The sequence below is a fragment of the Catharus ustulatus genome, chromosome 25 (assembly GCF_009819885.2).
Source record: "Catharus ustulatus isolate bCatUst1 chromosome 25, bCatUst1.pri.v2, whole genome shotgun sequence".
Classification (NCBI taxonomy): domain Eukaryota; kingdom Metazoa; phylum Chordata; class Aves; order Passeriformes; family Turdidae; genus Catharus; species Catharus ustulatus.
Window position 1 is genome coordinate 4554590 of NC_046245.1, and position 16505 is coordinate 4571094.

The window sequence follows — 16505 nt, forward strand, 5'->3', positions numbered from 1 at the left end:
GCAGCTGATGAGTTCTCATCAAAACCTTCCACTGCCACAGCCTGTACAGCAAACTACAAAACACCAGGGGTTTGAAAAGCCACTGTGAAGTACAAAGCAAGTGAGTTCCAAAGCCATTACCAATTTTGTTAATTTTGAAAATTGCAGGCCGTTGATTTGTTAATTAAAAATCATATTTTCACATTAGCTGTAACTTTTTTTTTCCTTCTGGATTTTATAATTTTATCCTTCTTTAAAAATCTACCCATAGGACACTAACTGTTAAGTTTGTGCAGGGGTTTAACAAATGCACAGGTATTGATTTTAATTTGCCATTCAGTCCCTGTACTGTGGCAAAATCACTGATTCACATAAAACTAAAATAAATTTTGCCTTGCATATTCTCTAATATTTTTTAATATTGTCGAGTTTTACAATTCATGAGTAGTCTAATGTAAATGTTGAATACAGTTTCCCTGTTTTTTAAAAAGATGTTGATCAGAATCACTTCATAGTTCAGGTATGATTTCACAGCAAGTAGATCTTTGCTCTGAAGCAGATGAAGAAGTCAGCTATGCATCAACTCTGCTTATCTAAATTCTTAGGGCCTCTTAAGTTGTTCACAAACAGATCCTGAAGCATTATTCAGTGGATATTTCAAGGCTAAATAAGAAGGCAAAGGGGAATAATAATTCTCTGTTTCCTGTTTACAGCTGAATCACTTAGAGGAGATATTTGTGATTCAGGGAACTCTTTGCTTACAGGCAAATCTTTAAAAATTAAGTTGATTCCAAGTTTGTTAGTTGGGGGTTTTTGGGGTTTTTTTTGGGAGAGTGAGGAGGGTTTTGTTTTTCATTTTTGTTTTGTTTGGGGGTGGGAGGTTTGTTTGTTTTTCTTTTAAAGTGCCTGGGAAGTCTGTAAGTTTTAATCAGAATAAGATTTAGGCACTTAAATATCTTTGGGAAACTGGTTCTGAACAGTCTGTTGAAAGGTAGAAGGAATGAAGCAAAAATATTCCTTGGAAAGACTAAATAGATTGTCTCAATTGCAATGTCTGGCTTTGTGTTATCTATAAATGAATTTAGTGGAGTGGTTTCTTCAAGAATTTAATTCTTCTCACATTGTCTTCACCAACATTTTTCTGCTTCAGTACAACCCAGCAAAGCTCATTTTTTTCAGTAGCTTCTGTGTTTCCCAGATACAAACTGCTGTTTGCTGCCACAAAATGGAACTTATTTCTTGCCAATCTCCTGCTGATTTTCAAATCCCTGAGGACTAAACTTCTTTTAGCCCTGGCAGCTCCTGAAGTGCAGTGCGGACTGCAGCAGTGCTGGGGTGCAGCCAGGGCAAGGGGAGTGTTGGGAGACTGTAAGAGCTGAAATGAGGGATGGGGGTTTTGGGTGGCTTTTAAAATGTTGTTTATTGTGTTTAAATGATACAATAATTCATGGGTTGTGAGAGCTTACAGGAGTTTAGCTCACAGCCTTTTTAGCCACAGTTGTGGTTTCATCTGAAGCCTTTTGAGTTTTAGTTTCAATGTATTATATACTGTTTATTACAGAGCATTTTAAACATGACAACCAATCAATACCTTTACTGTTACATTACCATATTTATGTTACTATTTTCCAATCACAAAAAGTTAATGTGTTACATTTTAAGCTAGAAGTTGTTTTTCAGTTTTCTTGCAGTGGAAAATTTTGAGATCTTTTCTCTACTTGCAACATGGCATTTTTGTTTTTTTGTGAAAATCCTTTTGCAAGGTAAAAATAGCTTTTGTTTGAGGTAGGTTTATTTTTTGTTCAAAGTCATAAAAACCCTTTTCAACTCACTTGTTCTTTGCCTTCTAATTACCTAGTAAAACTAGCTCAGCAATTCTTTTCTTTTATATCAAAACTTACTATCACTTCTATTCCTTCTTCAAATTCTACATTCAAAAATCTTTCTGTTATACATCCATATCTGTGAGACTTCCCTCTTAAATTCTGAACCACTTATCCCTGTCTTTAAACCACTTATCCCTGTCTTTGAATCCATCTCTCTGCTGATGGCTGGGGGATTTTTCATTCTTTTTTGTCTCCTCCTTGTCCTGCAATCTCTGGGAATGAAGACACAGTGGGTGCACAAAGATTTAAACTCTGGTTCCTAATCATGTACATAAGCTTGTATCACTCTCTGTGGGGAAAAAAAAAAAATCACTCCTGTGGTGTTTCTAAGAGATAAATAGGTATTTATAACATAATTAAATAGCATTTGGGATTAAATTGTGGAACTCATTTTAACAGAGTATAGAAACAATGAATGAATTGTACTCAAAACTGGACAAAAAGACTGAAAAGATCAAGCAGTGGAAACTGTGGAATCAGAACTAAACCAGAAAGTGCAAGAAAATAGAAAGGTTATTGAAGCACAGCATAAAACCATTCAAGATACAATCTACAATATTGTACAAAATGCATTGAATAGGTGAAGGGAAAATGCTTCTTGATTTAGCATGACAATATCACTAATACAATTAAATATTAAAGAATGTTGCATGTTGATTTTTGCATTGAGAAAATGATTATTCTGAGCAGGGGGGTGCACCTGTCCTGTGTGAATGTGTGGATGAAGAACCTGCAAGTGTCCAGTCACTGGGAAATTGTTGTTTATTGTTCTGCCTTCCCTGCAAAAGATGACTCAGCCTGGAATTCTAGATAAAACACACTTCTGCCTTCTGATAAACAAAATTACTTTTCCATGTGAGATTTAAAAAACAAAAGTGTATTTCTGATATATTTTTCAATAATGACGTGGTTTCCTGTTTGTTACCTTTGGAATTCGTTTGAAAATGAAAACCTCAGTTTAAAACTGGAAGATGACATGTGTGAAAAGAGAGATCTCTTGGAAGAGTAAGTAATACAAACAAATATTTTTTTGTGGAGCATTTTCTGTTCTGAGAACTGGGTTGGTGTGAACAGATATGTTTAACTGTTAAATTGTAAAGGTCATTGCATTGTTAATCCTCAGGCCCACAAAGTTTGTGCATTCCTGTGACACATATTATGTTTTTTCTCTCTTTTAGACTTCAAGACTTCAAGGAAACCTGTAGTCACTTCACAGAGAAGTCCAGCAAATGTAAATGCTCTTTTATTCTGCTTTTAATTCTGTTGGAATTTGTGTTTTGGTTCTGGAGAACTTTCCCAGGACTTGATCATTATTTGGCAAGGACCAACCACCTTATTTAACTTGAATGTCAGTTTATCAGACACAGGGGCAGATGAAAGTAGATTCTGTCCTTTTTCCTTCGTTATCATATTATTCTCATTCTGTTAGATTTTAGCTCTGACCATAAAGAGTGATGAAAAAGATGATTTTATAGGAGACATCAAGGCTCAGTTGCAGGACTCACAAAATCAGTTTGCTGATGTAATAGAATGAAAAAGTAAAATGGAATTGTTTGTAGGGGTGTAGAAAACAGGATCATGATAATTTTACTCTGTTACTAATCAGCAGCAGAAATTTGGGGCATTGCAGGCCCTATTTTTGCCTGGAACAGACAAATGATGTGAGAGCAGGACAGGCAGGGTAGTTTTTAGGACAAGTCAACCAGTGAGAACTTTTGAAGATTACAAGAGGAAAAGACATTACTTGAGTTTTGCACACTTACAGACAGGTTCCACTGAAAAAAATTACTTTTCAGAACCTGATTTTCAATATTTAAAGCAATTTATACTAAAGATATTTATAGAATATAGTGCAAGTACATTTGATCTTTGTTAAAATCTATAAATATATGTAATATTATGTCTTAGTAGCATTTTTTAGTAAATATCCTATTTTTCTTAAATATGAATATAATGATGAATTGAAAATTCTGTTCTGAAATGACAAATACAGAGCATTTACCTCTTCTATTCTAATGCTTCCCTTGGTGCTCTCATAAAATATTTAAATGACAGGTTGGTATCATTTGTCCATCGTGGTTTTATTGAGCACAGGAAATTTCAAATTTTTCAGCTTTTTACTTTATTAGTACACAGTTTTGGGGGGTTTACTGAACTTTTTTAAAAAGCTGAACTTTTAAAATGAATATTCCAATCCCTGTTATCACTCAGTACTTAGAATTAAATTCTGTACTGGATAATAGTGAGAGATTGAGCTGGAGTCTCAGCCTTTGTGGCAGCCCTGTGTGAAGTGAGGCCTTTCCCCAGCAAGGGAGCCCAAAGGGAGCTCCTGTCTTGGGTCTGTTCTCCTTGGTGTTAAATGCACAGCACAGAGACAGTGTGGGCTGGGACCTGCTCTGTCATGAATGCAATTCTAGAATGGTGACAAAATTTATGCAGTATTACAGGTATTTCCACCCTCAAGCTGATTTTAACAACTTGAGAAAACTCACATGTTGTATCTTAGCTGAAGGAGAAGAATTTACAACTCTAGTACAGGCAGTCCCAGGGACATGTAATTGCCACCCCACACCACCAAAATAATTTCCCAGCAGTGTTTACAATTTTCTGTTGTATAAAGCTGTGTGCAAAACAGAATGTGGAAAATAAGAACAAATCTGCAGTAATCTCACTGCTAGGACTCACCCAGGAGTGAATGCAATGTGCCTTGCTTCTACCAGGAGAATCTTGGAGAGGAAGAGTTCCTGAGGAAAACCAGCCTTCCCTTTTCCTTCCTCACAGCCATTTTAACTTCTAGTTGGAATCTGAGAGCAGCTTCCCTTCTGGGAGGCATTCACCTGGCAGCTAGGCTGCCACACCTGGGCAGAGTTTTACCTTTAGCATTATTATCATGCTGCCTTGGTGCTGTTCATCCTTGACAGTACTGCAGGAGGCTCTGGGCTGTGTTTGGTTTGTTGTTTGTTTTTTGTTTAGCTTTGCCATCAGCACTGTGATTGTGTATCTCAGACTAAGAGAAATATCTAGCACTTTCTAAAGAAATGAAACCAAATCCAAAGGGCTCTATGAGCCAAACAGCACATAGGATTATGGAGTATTTTCAGACCATAAATGGAGATTGCTGGCATATGATATGCAACAAAGAGATTTGCTGTTTTAATCTGCAGTTGATAAGAAATGCTGAAGCTAATCCTAGGAAAGAAAGAGAAGAGCAGACTGTATCTATAAATTTCAGAGATGAGAGCTGTGTTTTGGGCTGTTACAGACACTGCAATAGGCAGATTAGCTTTGAAAATTCAGCAGCCACAGGCTGTTTAAATGCAAAACCTGGCAAAAACACTTGTTTCTATGGCAGCATATCAGGATCTGATTTCCTTTTATCAGTGGAGGGCTGCAACTGGATGGAGTTGGAAATAATTCCTCTACCAGAATACTCATCTTTCAGAATCTGATTGGTTTTGTCTGTTTTTCATCAGCAGAGCTTCCAATTATTGGTTGTTTGCAAGTGTGGACATCTTTTTACTTTACTATCTACAGCTGCATATTTAGTGGAAATAAGAGTGGCCCTGCTCTGTAAGCAACCTGCTCATGAGATCACAAAGTTTTCTTTGTGTTGTACCACTGCCTGTGGCAGAGTGAGGAGGAATAATGTCTGATAACTTCTCATTGTTTCTCCTTTTATTTTAGGCATTGGTCAGTGGCAGAGAATCCTATTCAATTACTGTTACATAGGAGCTTCTGACATGCACTGAGTTTCTGTAGCCCATTACAGAGACTCCTGGGGAATGAACCCAAGGTTTTTATAATTCCTAAATTCTATTTACAGATATCACTTGGAGCACTTCCTGTAGAACATCAGCACACCATCATTCACTTAATGAAAGAGTAAAATTACTGATATCAGGGAATGGATTGGTTTGGTTAACAGAAAGGTTAAAGATAAATAATTAACAGTGTAACTGGCTGTTCCAGAACAGGGCTGCAAAGCTGGGCTATGAAAGCACATTGAAAATTTTTATCACTGAGTCTCTGCAGGTCAGCAGGAGGGCAACCAAAGAAACAGATCCATAAGCATCAGACTGTGGATGATGGATTTTAGGAAACTGTATGGAAGAAGCCTCAGGCACTTACAAATTGTGACACTGGACTCCATTGTCCTGCCACAGTGTTTTGTCTTGCTGCTCCTTGGGATCTCACTCCCATCAGAGAGGTCAGTAATGAATGAGCTCCATGGTCACAGCCATAAAGACAATCCAGGAGGTTTTTTACCAGCTTGATAGTTTCTGTAAATTACTGAAGATGTGTGACTATCACCCTTTTGGTGGGCAGGATAACGTGCCAGCAAGGGAAAGGCAGCAGCCAAGAGGTTCTGTGACCATATCAGCATGGGGCTGAGCTGATAAGCAGCAGTCCCATTGGTCCTAAGCCCACTTAGAGTAATTTATTGCCTTACCAGATAAATGAATTTTCATCCTTAATACCTGGTCAGATATTTCTCCAGTGCACTGCAGTGTGTTCAGAGGCTGGGTGCAAACATTGCAGTGAATAAAGGCACACTGAGATTGAACTGCTGCAGTGGTGGATAATTTCCAGTGTTCAGTAACCCCACACTGAGCTCTTCCTGACAGCTCTAAACCTTCCTGACAGGGGGGCTCTGCCCAGATGGAACCAAACACATTACATCTGTGCAATTGCCTTAACTACCAAATGTGTAATCACTGCAATGAAACTGGGTTTGTGTGGCATGACCTGTTTTATGTAACATCAGTAATTCCGTTTTCATCCATTAGTTTTCTATTGCTCAAATCCTGTATCAATTTTCTGTTATTTTACCTGACTGGTGGAGAGTTACCTGGGTCAACACTCTCTCCTTAAATATTGACACAGTATTAGCACTGACTTTTAATGTTTTGAAATTTTCTCAGTATTCCAGACTTGTTGAAATTAGCATTAGCTACTTAATCATGTTGAGTTTAAATCTTTATTCCTTATATGATTTATTTAATCATTTTTGTTGCAAATCTGTGTGTGGTTGTTCAGTCACTATGTTTTCAAAAGCACAAGTACTTGCTGAAGCCTTTGCACTGACTCTGCATCAACAGCTTGTCTTCATCTTGTAATGTTCCCTGACTTTATTATTGGCCTCTGGCCTGGCAAAAGTTTATTTCCTACTCTTCAGCTTCCTGTACAAGTTTTCTGCATTTTGTCACCTCTAACAGTTATTGTTGCTGGTTTTCCTCTATTTTTTGTTGCTATAGTTTTTACTGTTGCACTTTCTTTTTCATCTTCATATGACTGTCAAGCCTTGTTACAATTTGCTCCTGATGTTTGCAGACATTTTCCTACATCTTGTAAAAGCAAATTCTTAAACCTTTTTTTTTACCCTAATCTCCCCTCCCTCCCCACCCCTCACTTTATACCCAACTTCCTCAGAGAAATTAGCACTTTGAGGCAGCAAAGAGTACATGTCCTCACACTCTGACCTGTTCTCTGCCTGTGTTCTTACAGGGGTGCTCAGACACTGAACCTGCCTGTGGTGGTCTCCAGGGTGCACAAATCCAGCTCCAACTGCCCAAAGCTGTGAGTCTTTAGAGGAAATAATCAGCTGTGCATGCAAGAGCCACATGTGATATTTTTGCTTTAAGAATGCTGTTTTTTAATTCTTACTTTGAGTGTCTTTTGTCCTCTCCAGATTTTAGTTTTAGGAATTGTGTTCTTTTCCTTTCAGGTTCTTTGTGTCCTTTGAAATACTCTCTCTATTTCCCAAGAACAAACATTCTTTTCTGTGGTTGAAGCTTCAAACAACCAAGCCCATACACATTTATGTAGATTGTGTGTAGGTACAGTGTTATAGACACATTTACATTATCTATGTGTGGGTTGTGTAATGTACACTGAGACACCCTGAGTGTTTGTATTCCAAATATATCAGAAAAATACAGAGCTAAAGAACATATTGGAGTAGTAGCAAAGTGAGTGTTACACTCCTGTTGCTAAGTGAGAAGGACAGATGTTACAAAGGGTACAATTAATACTCTGCTCACGTCCCTAAGCCAGAAAGAGGTTTAAATATAATTAAACTATATTTAATTCCTGAGAAATTATATGGTAGAAATTAACTCAGAATTAAAGACACCATGAAAGCATTTGGCTAGTCTTAATAGAACAAAACCTTTATAATGTTATCCAAAAATTGCTTGAAAACTTAGCCCAGGACACAGACCTGTGTGCAGCAGTGTGGAACAACAGGAAAAGGAGACACTGTTGTTCAGGAATTAGCTGAACACCAATTGGGATCAACTGGATCACTCCTCCAGCAGCTCAGTGACCACATTTACCACCTCAAACTCATGTTTTCCATGTTTCTCATGGCTGTGTAAATCAGGAATATGGTTGACCTGCATAAGACATCCATCAGATCAGATTCCAAGTGGGAGTTAGGTGATTGCCTGGAAGGGCACGTGTTCCCAGAGCTGCAGGCAGGGAGCTCAGGGAGGGGCTGACAGAGTAATGGCTTTATCAACCTCTTCTCCCTCTCCCCCAAATGTGAGTGTTTTCTCCCATCTGGGAATACTGTTTCATTGGTATTGATGCAATATTTTGTTTCTTACTGTGCTGCAAGGAGTGGTTTTGAAAGTCTTTTCCCTATCAGTATTGAGTGAATTGCTTGTTGCTTCAATATTGGCTGAGTAGGTTCCAGGCCAGCCAATTTCTGAGCGTGTTTTGCTTGAACAGATAAGCCAGGCTGAGCCTGAGCAGCACAGCAGTGGTTTCATTTCAGATTTGTTGCTTCATGGGCACTGCACTGACTTAAGAGAAGCCCAGAATGGTTTGGGTTGGAAGGAGCCTAAAAGCTCATCCCACCCCCTACCATGGGCTGGACACCTTCGCTATCCCTGGAACACTTCCAGGGCTGGGGCAGCCACAGCTCCCCTGGGCACCCTGTGCCAGCATGTCCCAGCTGTGCCTGGTAAGGAGCAAACAGAATGAACCAGACCTTGTTAAACCTTAGCAAAACAGAGGTGTCAAACTCATCATCTGTGATTCTGGAGGGCTTCATAGCCATGGCAGCCTTCCTGCCATGGTCCTGCTGTCCTATGGAGCAATTGAATTAATAATAACAACTTTTTTAAAGCACTGGTTAGTTTAAAAGACTGAGGAGAGAATGACTGTTAATATAATTAGATTTCCAGCTCCAGTTTCCAGGTTAGGATATTATGGACACGTTTGTTCCTGTCACATTTGCTTTGTGGTTCAGTATGAATTTTCAATAGATGAACTTTGTGATAAGAAAGCAGCATTTGAGATACAATTATATAAACAGTAAGATCAGCCTGGAATTAGCTTGGAGAGTATAAAGCACACACAGATCTTGTGCTGGGTCACTGCCTTTCCCAGCTCAAGGCAGAATCAGGTTCCTGTAATGGAGAAGAATTCTGCTGACAACAGGTTGGTCTTTCCAGACTGGTGTTGTTGCAGCTACAGGGTAAAGCAGCCTCTGTAATGGATGGCTTTGCTGTGGGAAACTGGCAGCTGGGAGAGACTAGAGGGTGATGTCCAGATGTTGGTAGACACCATCATTTAAAGTTTATCATTTAGAGGCTCTAGAGTAGTTCCTGAAATTGTGTTGGAGCTAATCAAGGCTTTGTTCTCAGGATTCCCCTGCAAGTCTGAGAAATGAGGTGAGCACAACAGACAGATAAAGCAGGATTCATTGGGTTGAACTCTTTGCTGATGTTCTTTATTGTAATTTGCTTGAATCTATTATTTAATTCCTGGCTGTGTTCCCATCTCATTATGCCTCTAAGCCACTTGAAATTGAAAAATCCCGTTTTACGCCTGATATGCTCAGCCTTGTCTTTTTGTCTCTTTAACATTTTATAAGATGCTTTCTTTAGAAAATTGTTTTAAAGCAGTGAGATTATTTTAATATCTCTGCTTAATTCTAGAGCTCATGTTCTCTTATGTGTCACACTTACAAATCTTTCAGCTCCTCTAACTTGTTCTGTGTCTGGATTTTATCACTTGTTAGTGAGAAGTTCCATGCACTATGCTTAAGTGGGGGGAAAGTAATTTGTTCTGTGTTGTTAATGGCCTCTTTGCCCTTGTTCGCTGTTTAATGGTCAGTATTATTTCAATAAGGACTGAGATTGGAAAGAAATTGTCAGGCTGTAGCTAGAAACGTTCAGATTACTCCAGGTCTGTGACTGTCCTGGCTGTTCCTGTCGAATGCTGAGGACAGGGCTGGAAGGCACATCGCATTTTACCTGTGGTTTGCTCTGTTTGTTTGCTCTTCCCCATCCAGCATGAGTCCCTTCTTTGTGATGTCTCTCCTCCTTGGCCTGATTTTTGGACAAACAGCATCGCTCTGTGCTCCTTCTGAGTACACAATCCACGTGGAGAAAAGGGAATGTGCCTATTGCCTGGCCATCAACACCACCATCTGCGCTGGATTCTGCATGACTCGGGTACGAGTTACAAATGTTTCTGTAACAGCTTCCACTGCAAAGCAAGGCTCTGTTCTCCCAGAAAATAATGTGCAAATGATGTAAATGTAATAGAGTTTATCACAGGCAGAAAAACTGCATCGTCACCACATTTTCAAGTTAGTTTTTGCAAAGGTGTGGATGAAAAATGCCAAGAACTCTTGGAACTATGGAGTTGATAATACCAGTGGCACACCAGAGACCTGACTGCCTCTGCCACTGCAGAGCCTCTGTGGGCAGGAGGGAACAGCTGAGGGGCAGATTATACTGGGTCATTCTTCATAAATGTAAATAATTTAGGTAATTTCTGCTCCCACTGCTGCTATCTCAGCTGGCTGTGGGACAGCTCTGCAGCAGCCACACCACTGCAAAAACTTCAGTGTTCAACACAGCATTTTGAGTTGCAGCATGGGCAGCAAGGAGCCAGGAGAGATCACAAAGCACAGGGAACACTCTGAGCCATGTGGGTTAATTAAACAACAAAAACAAGGGGAACGTGTCTGTGTGGGGAGGGAGCCCAGTCACAATTAGAGCTCTGAACTCAGCAGTACCAGAGCTGGGCTCAGGTATGAGTTTTGGTCTCTGCACCTCACAGAGTGTTTCTGTGTTTCTGACACACGTGTGCTTCAGTGAAACAACACATTTCTCTTCTCTTTGTAGGACAGCAATGGCAAGAAGCTGCTCCTCAAGAGTGCTCTGTCCCAGAACGTGTGCACGTACAAGGAGATGCTGTACCGGACAGCGGTGATCCCGGGCTGCCCTCACCACACCCTCCCCTACTACTCCTACCCCGTGGCTGTGAGCTGCAAGTGTGGCAAGTGCAACACTGACTACAGTGACTGTGTCCGTGACAGGCTCAGGACAAACTACTGCACTAAGCCACAGAAGCTCTGTAACCTGTAAAGCTTTCAGCAGTGATCTGCTCACACCTGAACTGAAATAAAACTGTGTTTCGTATTCGGTTTGCAAACTGCTGTGCACAAAGATTTATTTTGAAGGTGTATCAAGAGCTGCTTTGGTTACAGTAATTTCACAATTATAAGCTGCACCATTTTGACGAAAAATTTGGTCCGAACCCGAAGTGCAGTTTGTATATGGACAAAGAATGAAAAGTTGCTTTTTTGTTTTGGAGGACAGGTGTCTGCTGAGAAAGGCAGGAGCTTCTCTTTGAAATGGAGAATGTAAACCCCCTCCCTCCTAATTATTATAATTTTCAAATCAAGGGGCTTTCAGGCAAAGATGTGGGAATTAGGAATAACAGTTCTTTACTAGGGAAATTAAAATAGAAATACAGTACTACAAAGAACAAACCCCAAACCCTGACACAGTCAGAGTACAGCCTGACACCCGTCAGGCAGGGTGTTGGCAGCAGTCCCATTCCATGGTGGCTGCATCCTCCTGCAGTGACAGATGTGGCTCAGTTGGAGCAGTGCTCCTGTACAAGGTGCAGTTTCCCTCCGGAGCTCCAGTGGTGATGTGGAGAAATCCGGTTTCCCTCTGGAGTCCAGTGGAGAAAGGGGCTCCCTTAGTGTCCCAAAACCTCTGTTTTTATCTTGGTAAGAAATGTTGGGCTCTTCCCCCTGGCTGGAGCAACTCCCAATGGGATGCAGTAATTTTATCAGTGCCACAGTGGGACTCAGTGGCCATGAGCAGAAAATGACTGGCTGGAGGAAGGATGGGTTGTGAAAAGATAAAGAACACTGCCCTGCCTGGTTTCAATGGATGGCCCATTAGCAGAATATCTCCCACAGAGATCAGGATCACTGCTCCACCCTCAACAGATGGTGACAGAACAGATACCTTTTATCACACCCTGTATTGTAATGTGTGGCTTATAATCGTGAAATTACTGTAACTGGGTGTTCTAAGACAGGCAGAAAGGAATCATAAAGGCTGCATGTTTGTATTGAGAACCCACATGAATTTACTTTGGGGAAGAAGGAGATGTGACTGTGTGGATGCATCAGCCTTTGCTCACAAATCCCAGATATTTTGTGAAGAGATGCTCAGAGATTCATTATATTGACATATTTCAGAATTTGAATTGATTTATTTTAGAGTTCACTTGATATATTTCACTTGATATATCTGAGAGTTTAAAAAGAGGCATACCCTTGGTATTGAACTTTAAAAATAGATTTTGACACATACTTACAGGCTTCAAAGTAGCAGCAGTATTTTTCCATCTATGTATTATTAGTTCAGACACTGCAGATCAGTGACCTCCCTGCTGTTGTCCAGAGCTGTGTTTATTAGGAATGCTTCTCTACATTAATGTCTCTACATGAATGGCATAAACACCCCTTCCCTGCAGAAATGCAGTTTGAAGCACACCCGTTTCTGTGAGCACTGAGGAATCACTGCAGCTTCAAACCTGACTGCTCTGTTCTCCACAGGGGGAGCGTGGTGCCATCAAACAGAAAGCAAAATTTTAAAAATTCCGTTTTTCCCCACAGGTCAACAATCCCCCTGGGAGCAGAAGGAGAGCTGAGCCCACCCTGTGTGCTGAACAGCCACAGGTGAGAGGTGCAGAGCCAGGAATAAAGAAAAATAATGCATGTAATTAATGTAAACTAACAACTGCTTTCTTTCCACTGAGATTGTAGCTCCCAAGAAATTACAGATAATCCGTTCACACATTGCTTGAAATAGTAAATAAAGGAACCAGAATTCACAGAATACAAATATGAAATCAAACATAAAAAAAAAAATCTTCCTGGTGGTGAGAATCTGGTATTCCCAGCCCCTTCTGTGTATCACACAGTAGAGCTGTGGTTTCCCAAGCTCTCCAACAGGAATTGCTGATCTCTAGTTGGTGAAGAGCACAGAAATGGTAGAAAAAGCTTGGGAAATAGGGATTTATTAAACAAAGCAGCCCTTATGGTATCTGGTAAATGCTAAACAAACAAAGTGGTCACCTTTAAGGTCAGTCAGAGCTTTCTCAAGGTGTCTGGACTGTTAAAAATGTTATTTAGCACAGGAAAATAAAATTCTGTTTACTAATAAGCACCACTTGTACTTAGCAAAACAAAAAAAGGGTACTTGGCCTATTTACAGTATCAGCAGCACTGCAAAGTTACTGCAATGTCCTTTATGGCCTGATAGATTCATCTTCAGTACAAACAAAAACCAAGCCTGCTTTTATGGTTAATGCCTGTGCAAAACCATTGAGAGAAAAATAAACAATGTGCCTTCTTTTACACTTCAGAAAAAGCCAAATGGAGACGTTTGTGTTGTGCTAACACATCTATTTAACCACATGTCTCCACACCCTCCGGACTGAGTCCCTCTGACCTTTAAGCAGTTTTCATGTTCAGCTTTAAGACCCCAGTGATAAATCCCTGCTCGGGTGATGACTCCTTATACCCCCGAATTTGTTACCTTTCATTCAGCCTAAGACCATTACCACATAACCAGCGATGGATTTGCAGGTAATCCAAACATCTTCTCCTTCAGCCCAGCCCGTGTCTCAGCGCTGGGGAGAGCAGAGCGGGGCCGGGGCCGCAGCCGCGTCTGATCCCGGTGCTCAGAGGAGCACAAACCCCAACAAATTCACTTGGGGAGAATGGAGGAAAAGAAGGAGGAGAAGGAGGAGAAGGAGGAGAAGGACAAGGAAAAGAAGGACAAGGAAAAGAAGGACAAGGAAAAACGGAAGGAGCCCGCGCTATCCCCGGTTCCCTGAGGGAAGGAGCAGCCCGCGCTCCGCTCCCCCGGGGCTGCAGCGACACCCCCGGCCCACAGGGGGCGCTGTGGCGAGGGCGCTGAGGGGCCCCGCGGGTGAAGCGGCCTGGGCAGTTCGTGAGGGGGGCTCTGCCCCTCTGTCCCGCTCGGTGAGACCCCCCTGCAGGGCTGCCTCAGCCCTGGGGAACAACACAGGAGGGAGCTGGAGCTGCTGGAGAGAGTCCTGGAGTACCGGGATGATCAGAGGGAACAGCGCTGCTGGGAAATTGGGATTGTTTGAAGAGAAATATCGGCATCACCAGAAGGGAAACTACAAGGAAGACAGGACAAGGGGGAATGGCTTCACACAGACAGTTAGTTTAGATTGGATATTAGGCAGAAATTCTTCCCTGTGAGGGTGAGGAGGCCCTGGCTGTGGCTGCCTCTGGATCTCTGCAGTGCCCGAGGCCGGGTTGGACATTGGGGCTGGGAGCTCCCTGGCTCCATGGGACGAGCTTTGAGCTCCTCTGAGCTCCCTTCCCGCCCAAACCGCTCTGGGAGTGCGGCACCGCCCCGCCCACAGCGCGAGCGGCCAATGGGGAGCGAGCACCGCCCACAGTGGGCGGGGCCTCACAGCACGCGGGTCCCTCAGGGGAGCTTCGGGGGCCGCGGGTTCGGATCCCGGCGGGTCCCGCTCCTGTCCCTGACTCTATCGCGATCCCGGCCCTGTCTCTGTCTCTGTCGCGATCCTGGTCCTGTCTCTATCGCGATCCCGGTCCCCAGCCCTGGCCCCGGCCTGCCTCTCTGGCTGCTCCGTTGCCCTGGAGCCCGCGCGGTGTCCCGGTGCAGCCCCGGTGCCCTCAGGGCCTGGGGGGCTCTGGACGCGCGGATCGAGTTCTCTCCGGGAGTCGTTTATTCCAGGTTATTTTTATTAGGAAGTTGTTTCAAATTCAAGACACAAAGCCGATAAAACGCCACTTCAGAGCACACATAGGGAAGTGAAAGCTAATTTCAGCCACAGAGTTAAGTTTGTTTTCTTTCAAAGCAAGAGGTAATTCTGCCACAGACTTGGCAGCATGAACCGAAACACCAGTTCTGTCCAAAATCAAAGTTTGTGCTGTACCATCCACATTATCCTGTAAGTGGTTTGTGTTTTGGAGAACCTCGTGGCTGGAGCACCAATAGAGAGGAAAAAGATTGAAAAGCTTTATTTATGTACATTTTCTGTGAACAGCATCTGATGCTGTTAATCCGTAGCCTGCAAAGGCTGTACAATACAGCATTTGAGGGCTTAAGACAACTCCATTTCTTTTTTCAAGACACATGAAACATATTTTGTTATAAAACTATCAGTACAAGACAAGTGAAATACGACTCTTCATTGCAGGGATGTCACAGGGCTGAGCTCCATCAGCTGCTGTGTGATCTCAGAGGTACCAAAAAAAACCTCTGGCTGAGGTTTCCCTGTGACAAAGGAAGCTCCCACTCAAATCAGTTACTTAGAAAAATTAGACAAGGGAAATGTAAATAAAGATGTTTAGAGACACAATAAGGGCATCAACAACTTAGATCTTTGTGCTTTACAGCAAACTTTGACAGGAGAACAAGAAAATGAGTGATGTGCTTTCAGAATTACATCACCTGGAGGGATCTGATCTTTTGCTGCTTTCCTCTGACACAGGTGCAAGCGACAGGATAAAGGAGATTTTTTGCTGCCTTATGTGGCAGTAACTCAAAAACTACCTTCAGTTACTAAGATGCAGAGAAAACTGCAATTATGCACCTCAGAACAGCAGGAAACTACAAAAGACCTTTATCCCTGGATTCTGTTAAAGGCACTAGTATATGAATAACATGTTGATTTCCAGCTTAATTTATACCAATAACTTAGAGAACTAAACCAGTAACAGGTATTGTCCTGTTCCTGGTATGCAGTGCAAGTATCCCCTAAACCTAAATAACAGTTACCCTAGAGCTTATGGAGGAATGCTCAGAAATTAATGCCCTCTTTAGAGGAAAAAAAAAAAAAAATTCACAAACCCAAAACACTTCAGCAGAAAGTTTGGTGGCTTGAGTCTGAATTTATAGAAGTTTTTTTTTCTACCACTTTCTCCTGTTTTTTCTAAGGCACTGGGGTGGTTTTGTACTTCTGGGGGAGTGGAGGGCTGGGGAAGCAAGAGCAGGTTCTGCAAGCTGCCTTGGCATTCAGTGCATCTCAAAGCAGGAGTGGGCATCTTCCAACTTACACAAGAAATAATAAAGAGATAAATTCTGCTCCTGTCATTACATTCTGGTGCTATGAATTTGAGGAATGAAACCCAATTACGTGTAGATGTGTTTAATAGAATACTGTCATTATGAGGGAGAGTAGCACAAGGAAATTGCTTTATTTGCAATCAGTTTCTATCCTTGTAGGGCAACAACCTTGGAACCTGAACCACTGGCTGTGGTGCTATTTTTACTGATTTTCCTGGAAAACTGGCTTGTTCTGAGTGGC

General features: G+C 41.8%; 1 protein-coding gene across 6 annotated transcripts; it reads left to right on the forward strand.

Moving 5' to 3' along the window:
- Nucleotides 1-1179: 1179 nt before the first annotated feature.
- Nucleotides 1180-11313, forward strand: TSHB (thyroid stimulating hormone subunit beta). Of its 6 annotated transcripts, none has more exons than XM_033080450.2 (5): nucleotides 1786-3096; nucleotides 5889-6072; nucleotides 7371-7442; nucleotides 10168-10330; nucleotides 11009-11313. In XM_033080450.2, the coding sequence occupies exons 1-5, from the start codon at nucleotides 3024-3026 to the stop codon at nucleotides 11249-11251; spliced, it is 735 nt and encodes a 244-aa protein (XP_032936341.1). In that variant the 5' UTR covers nucleotides 1786-3023; the 3' UTR covers nucleotides 11252-11313. The 6 variants fall into 6 exon arrangements, with proteins under 6 accessions (XP_032936347.1, XP_032936346.1, XP_032936341.1 ...); XM_033080451.2 differs by having other exon boundaries at nucleotides 5898-6072; XM_033080456.2 differs by lacking the exons at nucleotides 5889-6072; nucleotides 7371-7442 and adding an exon at nucleotides 1180-1764 and having other exon boundaries at nucleotides 3044-3096.
- The last annotated feature ends 5192 nt before the right edge of the window (nucleotides 11314-16505 follow it).

What these genes read in the sequence shown, in the direction of transcription:
- TSHB (XM_033080450.2), top strand. Translation starts at nt 3,024, where the DNA reads ATGTTTTTTCTCTCTTTTAGACTTCAAGACTTCAAGGAAACCTGTAGT. An exon ending in CACAGAGAAGTCCAGCAAAT is followed by an intron (nt 3,097 to 5,888) that starts GTAAATGCTCTT and finishes TTTATCACTGAG; the next exon opens with TCTCTGCAGGTCAGCAGGAG. An exon ending in ATCTCACTCCCATCAGAGAG is followed by an intron (nt 6,073 to 7,370) that starts GTCAGTAATGAA and finishes GTGTTCTTACAG; the next exon opens with GGGTGCTCAGACACTGAACC.